The sequence below is a fragment of the Phyllobates terribilis genome, unplaced genomic scaffold (assembly GCF_046119375.1).
Source record: "Phyllobates terribilis strain yellow unplaced genomic scaffold, ASM4611937v1 Scaffold_8__6_contigs__length_399053987, whole genome shotgun sequence".
Classification (NCBI taxonomy): Eukaryota; Metazoa; Chordata; class Amphibia; order Anura; family Dendrobatidae; genus Phyllobates; species Phyllobates terribilis.
In genome coordinates, this window is record NW_027362768.1 from 287,043,940 (window position 1) to 287,061,277 (window position 17,338).

General features: G+C 46.6%; 1 protein-coding gene across 1 annotated transcript in view; it reads left to right on the forward strand.

Moving 5' to 3' along the window:
• Positions 1-207: 207 nt before the first annotated feature.
• Positions 208-17,338, forward strand: part of ADSL (adenylosuccinate lyase) — a 29,915-nt gene continuing 12,784 nt past the window's right edge. The window contains exons 1-7 of the mRNA XM_073644343.1: positions 208-503; positions 6,000-6,203; positions 8,537-8,581; positions 8,676-8,755; positions 11,604-11,775; positions 12,151-12,197; positions 14,182-14,272. Of these exons, the coding sequence (XP_073500444.1) occupies positions 294-503; positions 6,000-6,203; positions 8,537-8,581; positions 8,676-8,755; positions 11,604-11,775; positions 12,151-12,197; positions 14,182-14,272 (849 nt within the window). The 5' untranslated portion in view covers positions 208-293. The remainder of the gene's footprint in view (positions 504-5,999; positions 6,204-8,536; positions 8,582-8,675; positions 8,756-11,603; positions 11,776-12,150; positions 12,198-14,181; positions 14,273-17,338) is intronic.

Sequence of the window (17,338 nt, forward strand, 5' to 3'; positions counted from 1 at the left end):
TTATAGCTATAAAATGTTTTTTTTTTTTTTTTTTTTTTTTTGTTTCTACAATTTTTTTAAAAAAAATGGCCCTGTATTAAAACTGCACTGTGTGACTGGGCCTCTTCAAAGGCCGTATGCACTAGTGATGGTTGCAGGGTTACTATGGTAACCAGGAAGCCGGCGCTCTATGCCGCATCTAAGATGGAGAAGTCATGTGATGACACGTGACAGTCGGCAGCAGATAGGCGCGGCCATATTGGAAGTGGCACGCTCGCTGTGTTTGGTCTGTAGAACAGTTCACACAGGAGGAGATGGACGCAAGCAGTGGTTTGAGCGGGGAATCTGCACCGAGAGTGACGGGCAGCGTCTCTCCGCTAGCCCAGGGGCCAGAAGAAGTCCTGCGGTACCGTTCCCCTCTGGTGTCCCGTTATGCCAGCCGCGAAATGGCCTTCAACTTCAGTGACAGCAAGAAATTCCAGACGTGGAGGCGGCTGTGGTTGTACCTGGCGCAGGCCCAGCGGGTAACTATACTGTGCAGCGGGAGGCACCGGGCGGCAGCGCTGACTGCTGCGCAACACGTGTGCGACTGTGTGTGCGAGTGTCGCACGTCTGGTGGATTCATTGCAGCGAGACCTCACAGGAATGTCGCACAGAGCAGGCAGCGGATCGTCCATGTGCGCAGAGAGCAGAAATGTCGCAGTAATGAGACTTGTCTCTACAATGGGGGTCTTAGCCCCCTCTCCTCACTGTGGGGCTGATGAAGACGGGGTCGTCCAAGGGGCTCATTCCATCTTGACAACTTGCAGGAGATAATAAACTTTCTGAGCCAGGGATATTAATGTGGCCGTCCACGGGATTAAAGGGGCTATCCAGTTAAAACCAGTTATCCCCTTTCTGCAGGATACCCCTTGTTGATCGGTGGGGGTCCGACCACTGGGAGAATGGGAAACTAATCCCCTTTCTAAAATGACGCAGCGGCTCAGACAGCCGACCGCCGCTCCAGTCCCACAGTGAATGAATGGAGCGGCAGAGGTGCTGTTCCATTTTATGGTGGGGGTAAAAGTGCCTCATTCTCTGGATCGATGCGGGACCCTAGCGATTAAGCACAGTAAGGTTTTTGCTATGTAATCTGAGGACAGCACGATGTAGGGGCAGAGACCCTGATTCCAGCAATGTGTCACCTTACTGATCTTAGTGAAACAACAGCACACAGCCCAGTAAGAATCACTTATCTGTGGAGAGCCCCTTTAAGACACTGTGAACTGTCTGCTGACCCTGCGCTGAGGGTCCCTGAGATCGCTGCTTGGAATCCAAACTGTTGATCTGGTCGTCCACTACTGCATGTCCCCGAGGTGCTGCAGGCAATCTAACCGTGTACACTCCCCTCTGGAATCGGCCCATCCCTCCACTATGAGCCCCAAGTCTCCTGGCGATGTCCTGTGAGCGATGCGCTGACCGAATTGTGATGGCTGCAGTGATCACCTGACATTGTCATGACATTTCTGGGGGACATGGGGCTCAGATTCGAGGAGCCGCTGTTAGATTTTATGCAGCACCTTGGGGACATGCAGTAGTGGACGGCCCCTTTTAAAGGGAATCTGTCACCAGGTTTGTGCTGCCTCATCTGAAAGCAGCATAATATAGGGACAGAGACCCTGATTCCAGCGGTGTCACTTACTTTACTGGGTACAGCAGTTGCAACACAGAGTTTTCACTGCTGTAGATGTAGCAGAGCTCAGAAAGCTGCACACACCCCTAATTAGCAGCTTTTATGTACCATGTATATTGACAGAGCTGCTCATCAGTGGTGGGGTTGTAGTTGGACCAGGAGGCACTGGGCAGCCAGTCCTATAGTGATAATCTTCTGCTGATAAAACACAGTATTGAAACAGCCTAATAAGTGACACATCGCTGGAATCAGGTTCTCTACCTCTACATCGTGCTGTCCTCAGATTACATAGAAAAAACCTTACTTTTTGCTTAATCTACTATTTTTGCCTCTAGGGCTTGGTTCACACCTTGAGTATTTGGTGTGCAGATATTTAAGCTGAAATTCAGAGCATTTCTGCATATAAAATCCGCGCATATTTTATACTCTTGTGGGTTTTTTTCTCGTTCATTTGTGCAACAAAAAAAAAGCAGATAAAAACTAATTACAGGCCAGAGGTTTAACCCTTCTGATTTAGGAATACTATTGAAATAATTTCTGCAACAGAAATTGACCTACTGCGAATCTGCAAGGAAAAAAAGCCAATTACCATATTTAAAAGAAAAAGCGCAGCGTGTGGATGAGATTAAGTCACATCTCCTCCTCCTTACTGCTGCTGTAGGATGATATGGATTTTACGTGTGGAAAATCCTCAGCGTGTGAACCTCTCCTAATGTGTGTGGGGACATCCTGACTCTCCTGATATTGGAGGAGAGTAGGATCGGACTGTTGGACTTCAATATGCCTGATCTTTTCATTCTCGGAACAAGTGTGATGCAGCAGGTGGTGAACAGTATGTTTAGACCAGCCCAGAGCTTATGGCGGTGGGCCGACGGCTATCTGTATGGCTGGCTAGTAGGGATGAGCGGACCTGTGGATAGTCAGGTTCGACCGAACATGAATCTAAAGTTCGGTCCGGGTACCTGAACTTAAACCCAAACTCCATAGAAGACAAAGGGGACTCTTTCTCTCCTTCTCCGCCCCCCATCCCCCACTCTTTCTCGCTTTCTGTCTTCCTCTCTCCGCGGCACCCCCCTCTCCTACCGGCTAGAGAATCGGTCATCACTGCCCAGGTTGCCTAATCTTTCCCCAGTGTCACTCACGCTCCATTAAATGTCGCTTTGCACAGACATAGCCAGTGAGGTGATTTTTTTTTTTTTTTTTTTTTCTACAACATGGCTCTTTATTTTAGCGCAGAGACCCCCCAGTGTTGACTGACCGGCCCATGCCGTGACTTGTGTCTTCTGCGGCCATGATCCCTGCTCGGTGTTGGCCCCGAGGTCGCGGCTTCTCCTTTGTACTCTGAGCGCTCTGAACATTAAGATCCCTCTTATTTTTAGTGCTGCTGGAGGAGGCATTCGCTGGGGACTATCTTTAGTCTCCAGGATATTTTCCTGGCGTAACCTTTCTGTAGAACAAGCCCCCGTATAATGTTTCCAGAATCTGATGGCTTCATGTAGCTATCAGGGGGGACGGATGGTGGAGCGCGGAGTAATTTATTGAAGACTATTTATAAGTCTGTTCTCTCAGGCGGCTGAAAAGCCTAATTTCCTCCTCTCCTAGGACACCTAATTGCTTGCTCCCCATGTATTGTTTTGCCCTCCCCCCTTGTAACAATTCTGTAGCTTCTTTTTTCACATTGAGTCTCCTCTGTTATTTTTCCTGGAATATGTCTACATTGACAACCGAGTGTTACCATTCCCTTTGCTAATGGGGTGTACAAACATATTGGCTACAATGTTGAAAGAGTTGTCTATTACCTGGCAACCACTAATTAATGGGCCCAGGCAGGGGCGGACACAGACTGTAGTGGGCCCCTGTGCAAGAAATTTTTTGGGGCCCCCCCCCCTGCGCTTCATAAGGCAACAAAGTTATGTAAACATAACCCCCCCATGTGCAGCTCTCATCCCCCCCATGTGCAGCTCACCCCCCCGATGCATCTCTCACCCCCCCGTGCATCTCTCACCCCCCCATGTGCATCTCTCACCCCCCCATATGTGCATCACTCATCCCCCCCATGTGCATCTCTCATCCCCCCCCCATGTGCATCTCTCATCCCCCCCATGTGCATCTCTCATCCCCCCCCCATGTGCATCTCTCATCCCCCCCCCCATGTGCATCTCTCATCCCCCCCCATGTGCATCTCTCATCCCCCCCCATGTGCATCTCTCATCCCCCCCACGTGCACCTCTCTCATCCCCCCCACCCCATGTGCATCTTTTATCATCTCCCCCCCCCCCACGTGCACCTCTCTCATCCCCCTCCCCCCACATGTGCACCTCTCTCATCCCCCTCCCCCCACATGTGCACCTCTCTCATCCCCCCCACCCCATGTGCATCTTTTATCATCTCCCCCCCCCCCCCCATGTGCATCTCTTATAACACACACACACACACACACACACACACACACACACACACACACACACACACCTCCCATTCCCCCACTCCTAGTAAATTGTATTTTGAAAAAAACAAAACTTGTAAAACTTACCCCCATGCGATCCCTGCAGAATCCTGGCGCTCGTCCAAATCGCTAACACCAGGTTCTCCTGACTTCCGGCCATGTGACGGCTCCGTCACATGACCGGAAATCGGGGGAATCATGAAGGTGCTGCCGCAGGAGCGCAGCGCTGAGATGTCCCGGACCCGTGAGGAGAGAGAATCACAAGAGGGGGCCCCTACCGGCTGGGCCCCACACTGGAGTCAGGGCGTCTGCCCTGATGGCGGCCCTGCTGGAGGCTGGAGGGGCCCCCTCTCCCTCGGGGCCCCCGTTCAATGAACCGGCTGCACGGGCGGTAGTTCCGCCCCTGGGCCCAGGGAGGGAAACTAAATTGATACTTGTTCCCCGGACCGGTGCTGCTCCTCTGTACTCAGCATTGTGTGGTCTGCTGGGATTAACATCCAGTGGGGGCATCGTGAGAGTGCTGCAGCCAATCAGGGGGCTGCTGATCAGCTGCAGCGTTCACATCTTTGCCTTGCTCTGGAAGGTATGAATTTTTTTATAAGGGGTTGTCCACAATACCTTTTTAATATGTGAAAGGCCCCCTTTATCATTTGGCATCCCTCTTTAGGTTTGCTGGAGAGTTAAATTCTCTGTCTTTTGATTTTTCTCTTACATTAAAGGGTTGTTCCACAATTATATATCACTTTGCTATGTTGCATCAAACATTTTTCATTGCTTCCATTCCTGCCTTTATTGCCTATGGCCCAAGCTGCTGATCTCTGGGACCTGCACGGAGCTGTTGCGCCCCTTGTTTGTATGGATCCATGGTGACATGGTACTCTATGGGACTGACTGAGATGGCCGAATGCTGTGCTCCACCATCCATGGCGGTCACAAACATGATAAGTCCGGCGCATTTCCTCCTTCCAATGGGGGGGCTCCAAATGCCTGGTTCTCAAGACTGTTTAGGGTCACAGAAGTTGGGAGACCAGAGATCAGCAACTTCTATGGGTGGGCAGTAAGTTCTCCTGGTAGGTTTGATGTCCCACCACTCACACCCTTGTGTACACGGGCAGTGGGGTGATTCCTGCTGTTGTGCTGCCATCATCCGGGAACCATTTCATTTTCCAAAACACTGTTGAAAGATAAAAGATGTCATCTGATTGGTTGTTATCAGAGACTCCTCTTAGCGCTAGTTTGTGGCACAGCAGATAATTGAACTAGTTGGCTATATTGGGAATCTGGGCATACCGTGTTTTTTTTTTTTTTGTTTGTTTGTTTTTTTTACAATAATTTATTTTTAATCATACTTTATTTTTTAGTTCACAAATCAATAAAGCAAGTGAATAGAAAAAAAGTTGGTAATATATCTTATTAGAGAAAAAAATGCCTCTCCTCTATCAGTCGATTCGTGCTTTCTCCACTGTTCAGTCACGTGATTATTGTTGCTGCCTATAGAAGTCTATGGAGATGGGTGAAGGAAGACAGAAGCTTAAAGCTGCCACAGCTTTTTGTGGTTCGAGAGTGAAGTTTAGGAAAGCACAATAAGGCCACGGCCCCACTATCAGTATTTGGTCAGTATTCGGTCAGTATTTTTTCTCAGGAGTGGGAGCCAAAACCAGGAGTGGGTGATAAATGCAGAATTGGTGACTTGTTTCTATTATACCTTTTCTCTGATTGTTCCTCACCTGGTTTTGGCTCCCATTCCTGGGAAAAAATACTGACTGAATATTGATAGTTGGGCCGTGGCCTAAGATGCAGACTACATATTCGCCAGAAATGGTGTTCTTCCTCACAACAACTTATTCTGTAAAGTTTCCTGAAAGCGCAGCTAGTTTTACTGCATTTTTGTTTCTTGTACAGAGCCTGGGTCTACCAATATCCGAGGAGCAGATCCAAGAGATGGAGGCCAACTTGGAAAACATAGACTTCAAAATGGCAGCTGAAGAGGAGAAACGTTTGCGGCATGATGTCATGGCCCACGTGCACACTTTTGCACATTGTTGCCCCAGAGCTGCGCCCATAATTCACCTGGGAGCCACTTCTTGTTATGTAGGAGACAATACAGTGAGTGCTTCTTCTTGAATTGTAGTTGTTTATGTGCAAAACCCAAGTTTGCTTTAAAGTGCTCCCTCAAATTACAATATTGGATCATTTCAAGACGACCATTTTAAAGAGAACCTGTCGGCAGTCTGGCATTGCCATTTTTATTAAATAAAACACTGGGCAGCCCCTGATTGGTGATTTATCTAAATATCATCTAGTAACAAAACTCCTCAGACGGGTCCATAATGTCCCCTGAAATGGGCAGATATTCTAGCAGAAGTTGGGCCCGGACTTGCAAGTTGCATGCAATGAGGGGTCCCGTAAACCTCTGTGGCCACTCTCTCCTTGAAGATTTCACCGTGCCCTACTAGCTGTTTCTGAAGGTTACCGCTCTAAGGCTATGTGCCCACGATGCAGAAATGCTGCATATTTTTTCTGCTTCTCCTTGGCAGGAAAAACGCATGCGGATTGTACATGCGTTTTTCCCGCCAGGTAGAAGCGTTTGTCAAGCGTTTTCGCATGCGGGTTATCAAGCGCTTTCCAAGAGATTTTAGCATCACTTGGAAAGTGCTTGAGAACTTGGTCACACAATATAAATCCATGCAACCGGCATGTATTTATACAGTGTGACCAAGTAATAGTTAAAAAAAAGAATAAGAATGGTAAAAAATAAAGATTATACTTACCTTCCGATGGCCTCGGTATCCTCAGCGATGCGTCCGGTCTGTTGTTTTCCGCTGCAAAAACGCTTGAAAAACGCATAGTGGGCACGCAGCCTAATGATGTTATCGTTCGGTATCAGCTTAGTGAAGTGCTCGGCAGCGCTGGGTTAGTGCAAAAAGTGAGAGTTCTGCAGAAGTTCAGGCCTGACTTATGCTAGAAAGTCTGGGCCACTTAAGGGGACAATGTGGACTCGTCAGAGCAGTTTTGTCACTAGACGATATTTAGAAAAATGCCCAATCTGAAGCTGGTCTGTGTTTTATTAAATGAAGAGGGCAGGCCCAGATTAGTGGTAGAAACCAGGGCTGTGGAGTCGGTAAGCCAAACCTCCGACTCCTCAACTTCCATGACACCGACTCCGACTCCCTCATACATGGCTCATGTTTAAGTGATAAATTTACTGTAGCACAGATTCATCTCAGCTAAAAGTCTAGACCCTTAGATCAGCAATAGGACATTTCATAACTTTCCCAAATTATTATGAAAAAATATTCCCCTACAAACTGCATTGAACTTCTGTACCCAATTTATTATATATTTTAGGAGTCGGATTCGATCCATTTTATGCCTACTCCACAGCCCTGGCAGAAACTGTTTAAATTGAAAAATGTAAACTTTAGTTTTGAACATTTAAAAAAAATATCAGAGCATCCGGGAGCTGTACGTTAATTGTTGTATAGAGAGCAAGACTTTCTTCAGGTGTTGTGCTGTTTTCATAGGGGGGGGCGGATTTGTCAAAACTTCAGGTTTGTGCTCCTATCTTGTATCTATAGCCCCAAAGTTACTACATTACACAGGTTGATAGTAGTACCGTAAATGTGGTGCCGTGCTATAGCATGGCACTACTAGTCAGCCACACTGGTGAGCAGCGAGTGCAGCGCTGGATGCTGAATGTGGTTTTGAGTTACTGAAGCCCAGGAAAGTGGCTAAATAGCGTAACCTCAGGCCATTGTAACTTGAGGGACCACTGTAAAGTTATTTTCATAGTCTTGTCCTATACGACTTGGGCAGCTTTGGGGCTTTTTGCTAAACCTCCTTCCTCGCTCCCTTCATACACATGCACCCTCAGTTTGGCTTTGAGATCATGCATTTTTCAGTGGGTAGAGAGGAGTAAGCAGCTGACAGGCGCCTCTTGCTGTGTCTCATCTTCTTCTGAAATGCATGATACCTTATTTCTCCCGTCCCAACATCATCTGTTGGGGAGACATTCACATTAAATGGTCTTTCAATGTACACTAATCTAATGTATGGGGGGTGTTTGCAAAGTCCTGATTAATTTAATTTTTTTTATTATTTTTTTTTATACCGAATATTAGAGATTGGCCAATAATAGACAACCCCTTTTTTGTCTCTTTGGTGCCTATCATAAAATTAAAACATTTGATACACACGCTGTTGCTGTGATGTCGGCACGGTGTCCTCCGGCAGTCATGTCACCTTATGCCACTTGACCTCTGCAGCCGATCAGTATTCCGTCAAAGTGTAACACCGTCTGCTCTTACGAAACGATAAAGACTACAGCTAATCAGTGGCTACTGATTGGCTGTAGCGGTCACTTGGCTGCCAGAGGATTAAAAGCTGAGAGTAGTGGACAAAAACCGCTTAATTTACTGCCATCTTTCTTGTACTTTCAGGACCTTATTGTTTTGCGTGATGGTTTTGATCTTCTACTTCCAAAGGTGAGAGCCGTTCGCTACAAGAAAGCAAGTGATAATCTGAATAATTCACTGTCTTAACTAGTAACGTTGTCTCTTTCTTGTCTCTGAATTACAGCTCGCTCGGGTCATAAGTCGCTTGTCAGACTTTGCAGAAAAATACGCTGATCTTCCAACATTAGGATTCACCCACTATCAGTAAGTGATGGCACAGCTGCTGTGACCTTGTGTTATGTGCGCCCCATGCCCTCTCACGGGCTACAGATACGCCTATAATCCCTGCAGTGATGTGCTATTGGGCCAGCGTTACACACAGACCTATTGTCCAGTTCTAAGTGTTGCTGCAATTGCATGCATCTTCTTTTTGTTGCATGAGAGTTAAAGGGAACCTGTTGGATAATACATGCTGCCCTAACCATATGATCACGTTACGGAGAAAAAAAAACTACTTTTAATAGCCATGGGGGACTGAGCTGCTGTATTGACTAGTCATACAGTCGGGACCCCCGGCGGCTTCCCGCCCGCTGACTGTGACTGGCAAGTTTCTACATACGTGCACGTATTCTCTGAAGCACTGCGGCATACATGACTATGATCGTACAGCCAGTGACCGATACATTCTGCCCAAATCGTGAGCAGAATGTATCATATCAGCTGACAGTTTCCCTGTAAATGTGTATGCAATTGCTATGGATTTTGTGACTTCAGATCCATGAGCATATGTATATACCGTGTACCTGTTCCAAAAAAAAAGAACTGCATAGTGGTCAGTTATGTGACTGCCAATATGTGATATTCATACTCCTGACAACATTCATACTAGACATGTGCAGTCTCTCTCAATACAAGTAAACTGATCAAGGTTGTGCACGTCTAGTCGGAATATGACTGAAAGTATGCATATCGCATACTTGCAGTCACATGACCGCCCTGTCTCGTCAGAGAATCCAGACAATGCCCGATGTGAAGATTCACAAGTCTGCAGTCACATAGCAGACTTTCGTGCCAAATCTGGACAACCCCTTTTAGGAGCCACTGCCACCAGAGCGTGTTCCCTTGCTCAGCACCGGCCTCTTTAGCTTGATTTATAAATCAGTGTGTGATGTCAGGTGCCAGGCAAGGAAATCAGTCTGTGAGATATCAATCAAGCTAAAAAGGCCGGTGCTGGGCGAGGGAGCAACCTAGAGATGCAGTGGGTCATTAAGTGCTCTGCCACGCCCAGAGCGTTTAATGGCTCATTTTTCGGGAATGTAGCAACAGATAGAAGATATAAAGGTGTTGATGGATTTACATTTCAAAGACCTGGTTGGGGGAAGGGTTGATCATGCTGACGAAATCCCTTTAATGTCCAGATCTGACTTCACCATTCAAGTTTACAGGAATGAGAGAGAAAACAGAATACACAGACCTCCTTTTTTAAAAGATATGGTTGTGTATGTTAAATTGGTCGGAAAATGTGCTTCTTTAACCTTCATTCTCCTTAAGTGAAAGCAATGGCACAAATTTTTGAAATTTGTCTTAAAGCTGTTGCAGTCAATACTTTACCCAGCAGACTTTTACTATTTTAAGGGTAATGACTCTGACCTGTCTGACTCTTAACTAATGGACAAATAATCATGTGCCAGATCACAGATGTGATGGTGAGTGAGGAGGGTCCCTCCTAGGAATGCTTAGTACACCTTACAGAAGGAGAAAGGTCCGCTCTGTAAACTGTTGACAGGAAAATCAGTCCCAACAATTGCACCTGTCAGATTCTTCCTGTTACAAAAATGAACACCTTCCCAAGTCACATACACGTCTGTTGCAGGTGCCTGGGGGCCAGGCTCGGGGGGCTTGTGCGCTGCTTGGGGGCCAGGCTCAGGGGGCTTGTGCGCTGCGTGGGGGCCAGGCTCAGGGGGCTTGTGCGCTGCGTGGGGGCCAGGCTCGGGGGCTTGTGCTCTGCGTGGGGGCCAGGCTCGGGGGCTTGTGCTCTGCGTGGGGGCCAGGCTCGGGGGCTTGTGCTCTGCGTGGGGGCCAGGCTCGGGGGCTTGTGCTCTGCGTGGGGGCCAGGCTCGGGGGCTTATGCTCTGCGTGGGGGCCAGGCTCGGGGGCTTGTGCTCTGCGTGGGGGCCAAGCTCGGGGGCTTGCGCGCTGCGTGGGGGCCAGGCTCGGGGGGGCTTGCGCGCTGCGTGGGGGCCAGGCTCAGGGGCTTGCTCGCTGCGTGGGGGCCAGGCTCGGGCTGAGCACATGTCATACTCGGATAGATTCCATTTGCATGTAACAGCAGTGATCGGAGCTTGCTCAATAAGTTGAACCACCACTCCAGTAGTTTTTTTTTATTTCATTTCTGGAGTGTCGCTTTAAATGCAAGTCCTCATCCTCCAGGGTCTTCATCGTTTTTCGGCACTGCTCTGGTCCCATGGCTCCATCTTGTGAGTGCAGCTTCTGACTGGCCGGAAGTTAGAAGCTATTCACAAGCTCTTAATACAAGTCTGAGAGCCAGAACGATGCTCTCATAGACTTGTATTGAAAAGCAACCTCTGCACAGCTCCACACTGGACACTGGAGCTGCTGGCAGTCACTTTTCACCAGAGATCGATGGGAGCGACGCTGGAAAACGAAGGCGGCAGCAGGTGAGTATAAGATGGGGCAGGGGACTTACATTTAAAGCGCCACTTCAGCGGTGCAATAAAATAAAATCGCTGGAGTGGTGCACTGACCTGAAGAATTATGTTGCCCGTTAATTTTTACCATGCAATGGATGGCGTAAAAACAAAAAAACCTCAGTCAGTAATGTGTATTGGTTTTTGTTTTTCCATCCATTTCACCGCACATAGTATTCATTTTACCGTACAGGAAAAAAAAAACATCATTCAAAACTACAGCTTGTCCCGCTATGACTATGTGGATGGAAAAATATAAAAGTGATGATGCTTGAAAGAAGAGGAGGGGGATGGGTAAAAGTTATCAATCTGGAGAACAAACTGCTGAGCTTGCACCCAGATTTGCCTCAACTGCACCCAGGATTCTGTAGTACCATTGTTTTCTTACCTTTGTTCTCCGGTAGACCGGCTCAGCTGACCACTGTAGGAAAACGTTCTTGTCTCTGGCTTCAAGACCTGTGCATGGATCTGCGCAATCTGGAACGAGCCAGGAACGATCTCCGCTTCCGAGGGGTGAAGGGCACAACTGGAACCCAGGCCAGCTTCCTGCAGCTATTCGATGGAGACCACGACAAGGTACTGCGTCACCCACGTTCCTGCCGGTTCTTCTGACTTACCTGTTTTACCAACTACTTGTATTCCTTATGAAATACAGTTCTGAAGTATCATTTCTTAGAACTCTTCATTGTGCTGTCCCTCTGTTATTTCTACAAGAAATGTATGAAAGATTGACCACTGGCTCTTATCAGTTAGGGGTCTATCCCTACAAAATCTGACTTTGGCCAACAAGTGCTTCAAATATCAGATTGTGGGGAGACATACCCACTTTGATTTTGGAATGGTAGCAAATTATTTTTAGTCTTTTAACACTTGGCTTCCATCAGTAAATGATGATTGATGGCAGAGGACTGGTTTAGGTCTGCATTGGTGAGAATTTTTATTTTCTTTTAGGTGGAAGAGTTAGACAGACTGGTGACCAGTATGGCGGGATTTAAAAAGTAAGTTACAGCTTTGATTTTGAGGTTTCCTTTATGTCCCTGATCTTAATCCATGAACTTGTTTTTAGCCCAAAATACATGCAAATAAATAAGTATGCCCCCCCCCCGAAGGTGTCCATATCAGGTCAAAGATGGACATTCATACTAATGTACGGTGTGGTGTTTGACCTTGTTCCAGGGTAAAAAAAGAATTTCCTCGCAGCTTAGAAATAAGAGCACATTTAACCAACTGGACACACGATGTAACAGTGGCTGCAGAGCAAAATTTAAAACATTTTTGTTTGTGTTTTAATTTTGTTTCTCCGTTGCGGAAATATAAGCGATCAAGTTTTGGCACATAATGAGTTAACACCCACTTAACTTCAGTTTAATCTATCAGAAAACTTTCACTGGGGGCGTGTACTACTTCTCCCTTTCACTGGGGGCGTGTACTACTTCTCCCTTTCACTGGGGGCGTGTACTACTTCTCCCTTTCACTGGGGGCGTGTACTACTTCTCCCTTTCACTGGGGGCGTGTACTACTTCTCCCTTTCACTGGGGGCGTGTACTACTTCTCCCTTTCACTGGGGGCGTGTACTACTTCTCCCTTTCACTGGGGGCGTGTACTACTTCTCCCTTTCACTGGGGGCGTGTACTACTTCTCCCTTTCACTGGGGGCGTGTACTACTTCTCCCTTTCACTGGGGGCGTCTACTACTTCTCCCTTTCACTGGGGGGCGTCTACTACTTCTCCCTTTCACTGGGGGCGTCTACTACTTCTCCCTTTCACTGGGGGGCGTCTACTACTTCTCCCTTTCACTGGGGGGCGTCTACTACTTCTCCCTTTCACTGGGGGGCGTCTACTACTTCTCCCTTTCACTGGGGGGCGCGTGCTACTACCTATCCCTTTCACTGGGGGGCGCGTGCTACTACCTATCCCTTTCACTGGGGGGCGCGTGCTACTACCTATCCCTTTCACTGGGGGGCGCGTGCTACTACCTATCCCTTTCACTGGGGGGCGCGTGCTACTACCTATCCCTTTCACTGGGGGGCGCGTGCTACTACCTATCCCTTTCACTGGGGGGCGCGTGCTACTACCTATCCCTTTCACTGGGGGGGCGCGTGCTACTACCCATCCCTTTCACTGGGGGGGCGCGTGCTACTACCCATCCCTTTCACTGGGGGGGCGCGTGCTACTACCTATCCCTTTCACTGGGGGGGCGCGTGCTACTACCCATCCCTTTCACTGGGGGGGCGCGTGCTACTACCCATCCCTTTCACTGGGGGGGGCGCGTGCTACTACCCATCCCTTTCACTGGGGGGGCGCGTGCTACTACCCATCCCTTTCACTGGGGGGGGCGCGTGCTACTACCCATCCCTTTCACTGGGGGGGGCGCGTGCTACTACCCATCCCTTTCACTGGGGGGGCGCGTGCTACTACCCATCCCTTTCACTGGGGGGGCGCGTGCTACTACCCATCCCTTTCACTGGGGGGGCGCGTGCTACTACCCATCCCTTTCACTGGGGGGGGCGCGTGCTACTACCCATCCCTTTCACTGGGGGGGCGCGTGCTACTACCCATCCCTTTCACTGGGGGGGCGCGTGCTACTACCCATCCCTTTCACTGGGGGGGCGCGTGCTACTACCCATCCCTTTATGACTTGCTATCTGATAACATCCACTTGGAGTTAACTAATCAGATAGCAACTCATAAGGGGAGAAGCAGTACACGCCCCCAGTGAAAGCTAACTTTTAATAAGTCCAAGTGGGTATTATAAGACAACTCATTAAATGCCAATGCTTTGGTTGCTATTATCTCCGCAACGGTGTGGCAAAATTAAGAACACATGTTTTATTCCCATCTGCCACAACTATCACATCGTGTGTCCAGCTCAACATGAAAAGTTTGGTGAAAAGTCTTTTTTAACCAGTTGTAACAACGCAGAGAGGGGGAAAAAAATCCAGATCATATAAAAAACATGCTTTTTTGTTTGCTTTTTTTTAAGGGCATATATAGTTACTGGACAAACCTACAGTCGCAAAGTGGATGTAGAAGTATTGTCTGTCCTGGCTAGTTTAGGAGCCACGGTCCACAAGGTGGGTATGAAAAATGGACTGAAATCTTTACTTTTTTTCAATGATCTTCTCCATACATTCCTAAAGCCCCTGTAACTCCAGAATTGTGCTGGTTCCTTTATCATCAGGGAGTAGTGTGTTTCATGATCCAAGTACAGACCCCAATGCACTGATCGATCGCGGGTCCCCTTATGAGGCTGTCAATTTTGGGTCAAGATGTAAAGAGAGGAGAGAACAAGGCGCAATGGGTGACTCAGTATTGCAATTTGTAGAGGGGTGTGAGGATGGCTACTAACCTTATGAAGTTGTGCACCTCTGCACAACCCCAGTGTAAAGCTCCACAAGCTCCGCTCTGTTGGTGGCTGTCATCTATTTCCAGCGGCGTTCACAGATCCTGATCTCTTGGTGGTATATCACGTGGTCAGGTTAGTAGCATGTAATGCCGAGATAGACGCCCAGCTTCACCAACACCCCCGGCAGCGTTCCGGAGGGGTTAAGGCAGCGCAGCTTGGAAAACCAGGGTAGTAATTCTAATTAAATTGCTCCCACAGGTGAAAAAACAATAGATTAAAGGCAGCTCTACCGCACCCCAACAGGGGGAAAAGGACAATCAGTGAATATGAATAGCGGTACCAGAGCGCCAATAACAGGGCAAAAATATTAAAAGGACTGATTTATTAATACACACACAACGTGTTTCGGTGGACACAGCCACCTTCATCAGGTGTGACAAGCAGCAAACAATTGATCCTTATATACATTTGACTAGGTATACAATTACTTAAAAGGGGTGGGGCCAGATACAGAGTAATACCTCTATATTAACCCCTTGAGTTCATATATGCTCAATAGAGTAAAAAGGATTGTTATAAAATAATGCCTAATGAAGCATATAGGGTTCTTATAAAAAGGATTCACTGTAAAAAAAAAAAAACTTGTGAATCCTATAATCTTAATACTTCATAGGATATATTGTCATCTACCACCCTATATTTTAGATTATATAAAAAAATAATAATAATAATTTTTACATACAACATAAAACAATGCATAAATATAAAGTATAAAATTACAATCAGTTTCTATCATTGTAATTAGGAAAAGTAGACGAAGAAAGGAAAGAGGAAAAAAAAGAGGGAAAAAAAAAAAAAAATTCCAAAAAAAATCCCAAAAAATCCCCCCCAAAAAAAAATAAAAATAAAAAAAAAATAAAAATTTTTTATTTTTTTTATTTTTTTTTTTTTTAAATTTTAAAGAATTTTTTTTTTATTTTTTTGGGGGGATTTTTTTTGGAATTATTTAATTTTTTTTCTCTTTTTTTTCTCTTTCCTTTCTTCGTCTACTTTTCCTAATTACAATGATAGAAACTGATTGTAATTTTATACTTTATATTTATGCATTGTTTTATGTTGTATGTAAAAATTATTATTATTATTTTTTTATATAATCTAAAATATAGGGTGGTAGATGACAATATATCCTATGAAGTATTAAGATTATAGGATTCACAAGTTTTTTTTTTTTTTTTTTACAGCGAATCCTTTTTATAAGAACCCTATATGCTTCATTAGGCATTATTTTATAACAATCCTTTTTACTCTATTGAGCATATATGAACTCAAGGGGTTAATATAGAGGTATTACTCTGTATCTGGCCCCGCCCCTTTTAAGTAATTGTATACCTAGTCAAATGTATATAAGGATCAATTGTTTGCTGCTTGTCACACCTGATGAATGTGGCTGTGTCCACCGAAACGCGTTGTGTGTGTATTAATAAATCAGTCCTTTTAATATTTTTGCCCTGTTATTGGCGCTCTGGTACCGCTATTCATATTCACTAATTTTGGGTCAAGAGACCTGCTGCAGGTTTGTGTGTCACACTCTGTACTCGGGCCTCGAAACACGGATTTGTGAATCCGGACTAAGAATTCTCGGTCTACATGCTTTTTTTTATTTTCCTTTTATCCCAAACTATCCTTGAATGCAAAAGAATTAGTAGTCTTTTACTATCATTTTTCGTCTGTTTATGGTTAGATCCTGCGTTCCTGTTACTTTCCCATTCACTCCCCACAATGGCGGTGTGACATGTAATTTAGGATCTGTTTTGAAGAAGCTCCTGTCACACTTTTCTTAAGTTTTTGAACTATTAAATATACACTGCTCAAAAAAATAAAGGGAACACTTATACAACAGAATATAACTCCAAGTAAATCAAACTTCTGTGAAATCAAACTGTCCACTTAGGAAGCAACACTGATTGACAATCAATTTCACATGCTGTTGTGTAAATGGAATAGACAATAGATGGGAATTATTGGCAATTATCAAGACACCCTCAATAAAGGAGTGGTTCTGCAGGTGGGGAACACAGACCACATCTCAGTACCAATGCTTTCTGGCTGATGTTTTGGTCACTTTTGAATGTTGGTTGTGCTTTTACACTCGTGGTAGCATGAGACGGACTCTACAGCCCACAGAAGTTGCTCAGGTAGTGCAGCTCATCCAGGATGGCACATCAATGCCAGCTGTGGCAAGAAGGTTTGCTGTGTCTGTTAGCGTAGTGTCCAGAGACAGGCCAGGAGACATGGAGGGGGCTGTAGGAGGGCAACAACCCAGCAGCAGGACCGTTACCTCTGCCTTTGTGCAAGGAGGAACACTAGGGGCAATGCCAGAGCCCTGCAAAATGACCTCCAGCTGGCCACAAATGTGCATGTGTCTGCACAAACTGTTAGAAACCGACTCCATGAGGGTGGTATGAGGGCCCGACGTCCACAGATGGGGGTTGTGCTCACAGCCCAACACCGTGCAGGACGCTTTGCATTTGCCACAGAACACCAGGATTGGCAAAGTCGCCACTGGCGCCCTGTGCTCTTCCCAGATGAAAGCAGGTTCACACTGAGCACATGTGACAGACGTGACAGAGTCTGGAGACGCCGTGGAGAGCGATCTGCTGCCTGCAACATCCTTCAGCATGACCGGTTTGGCAGTGGGTCAGTAATGGTGTGGGGTGGCATTTCTTTGGAGGGCCGCACAGCCCTCCATGTGCTCGCCAGAGGTAGCCTGACTGCCATTAGGTACCGAGTTGAG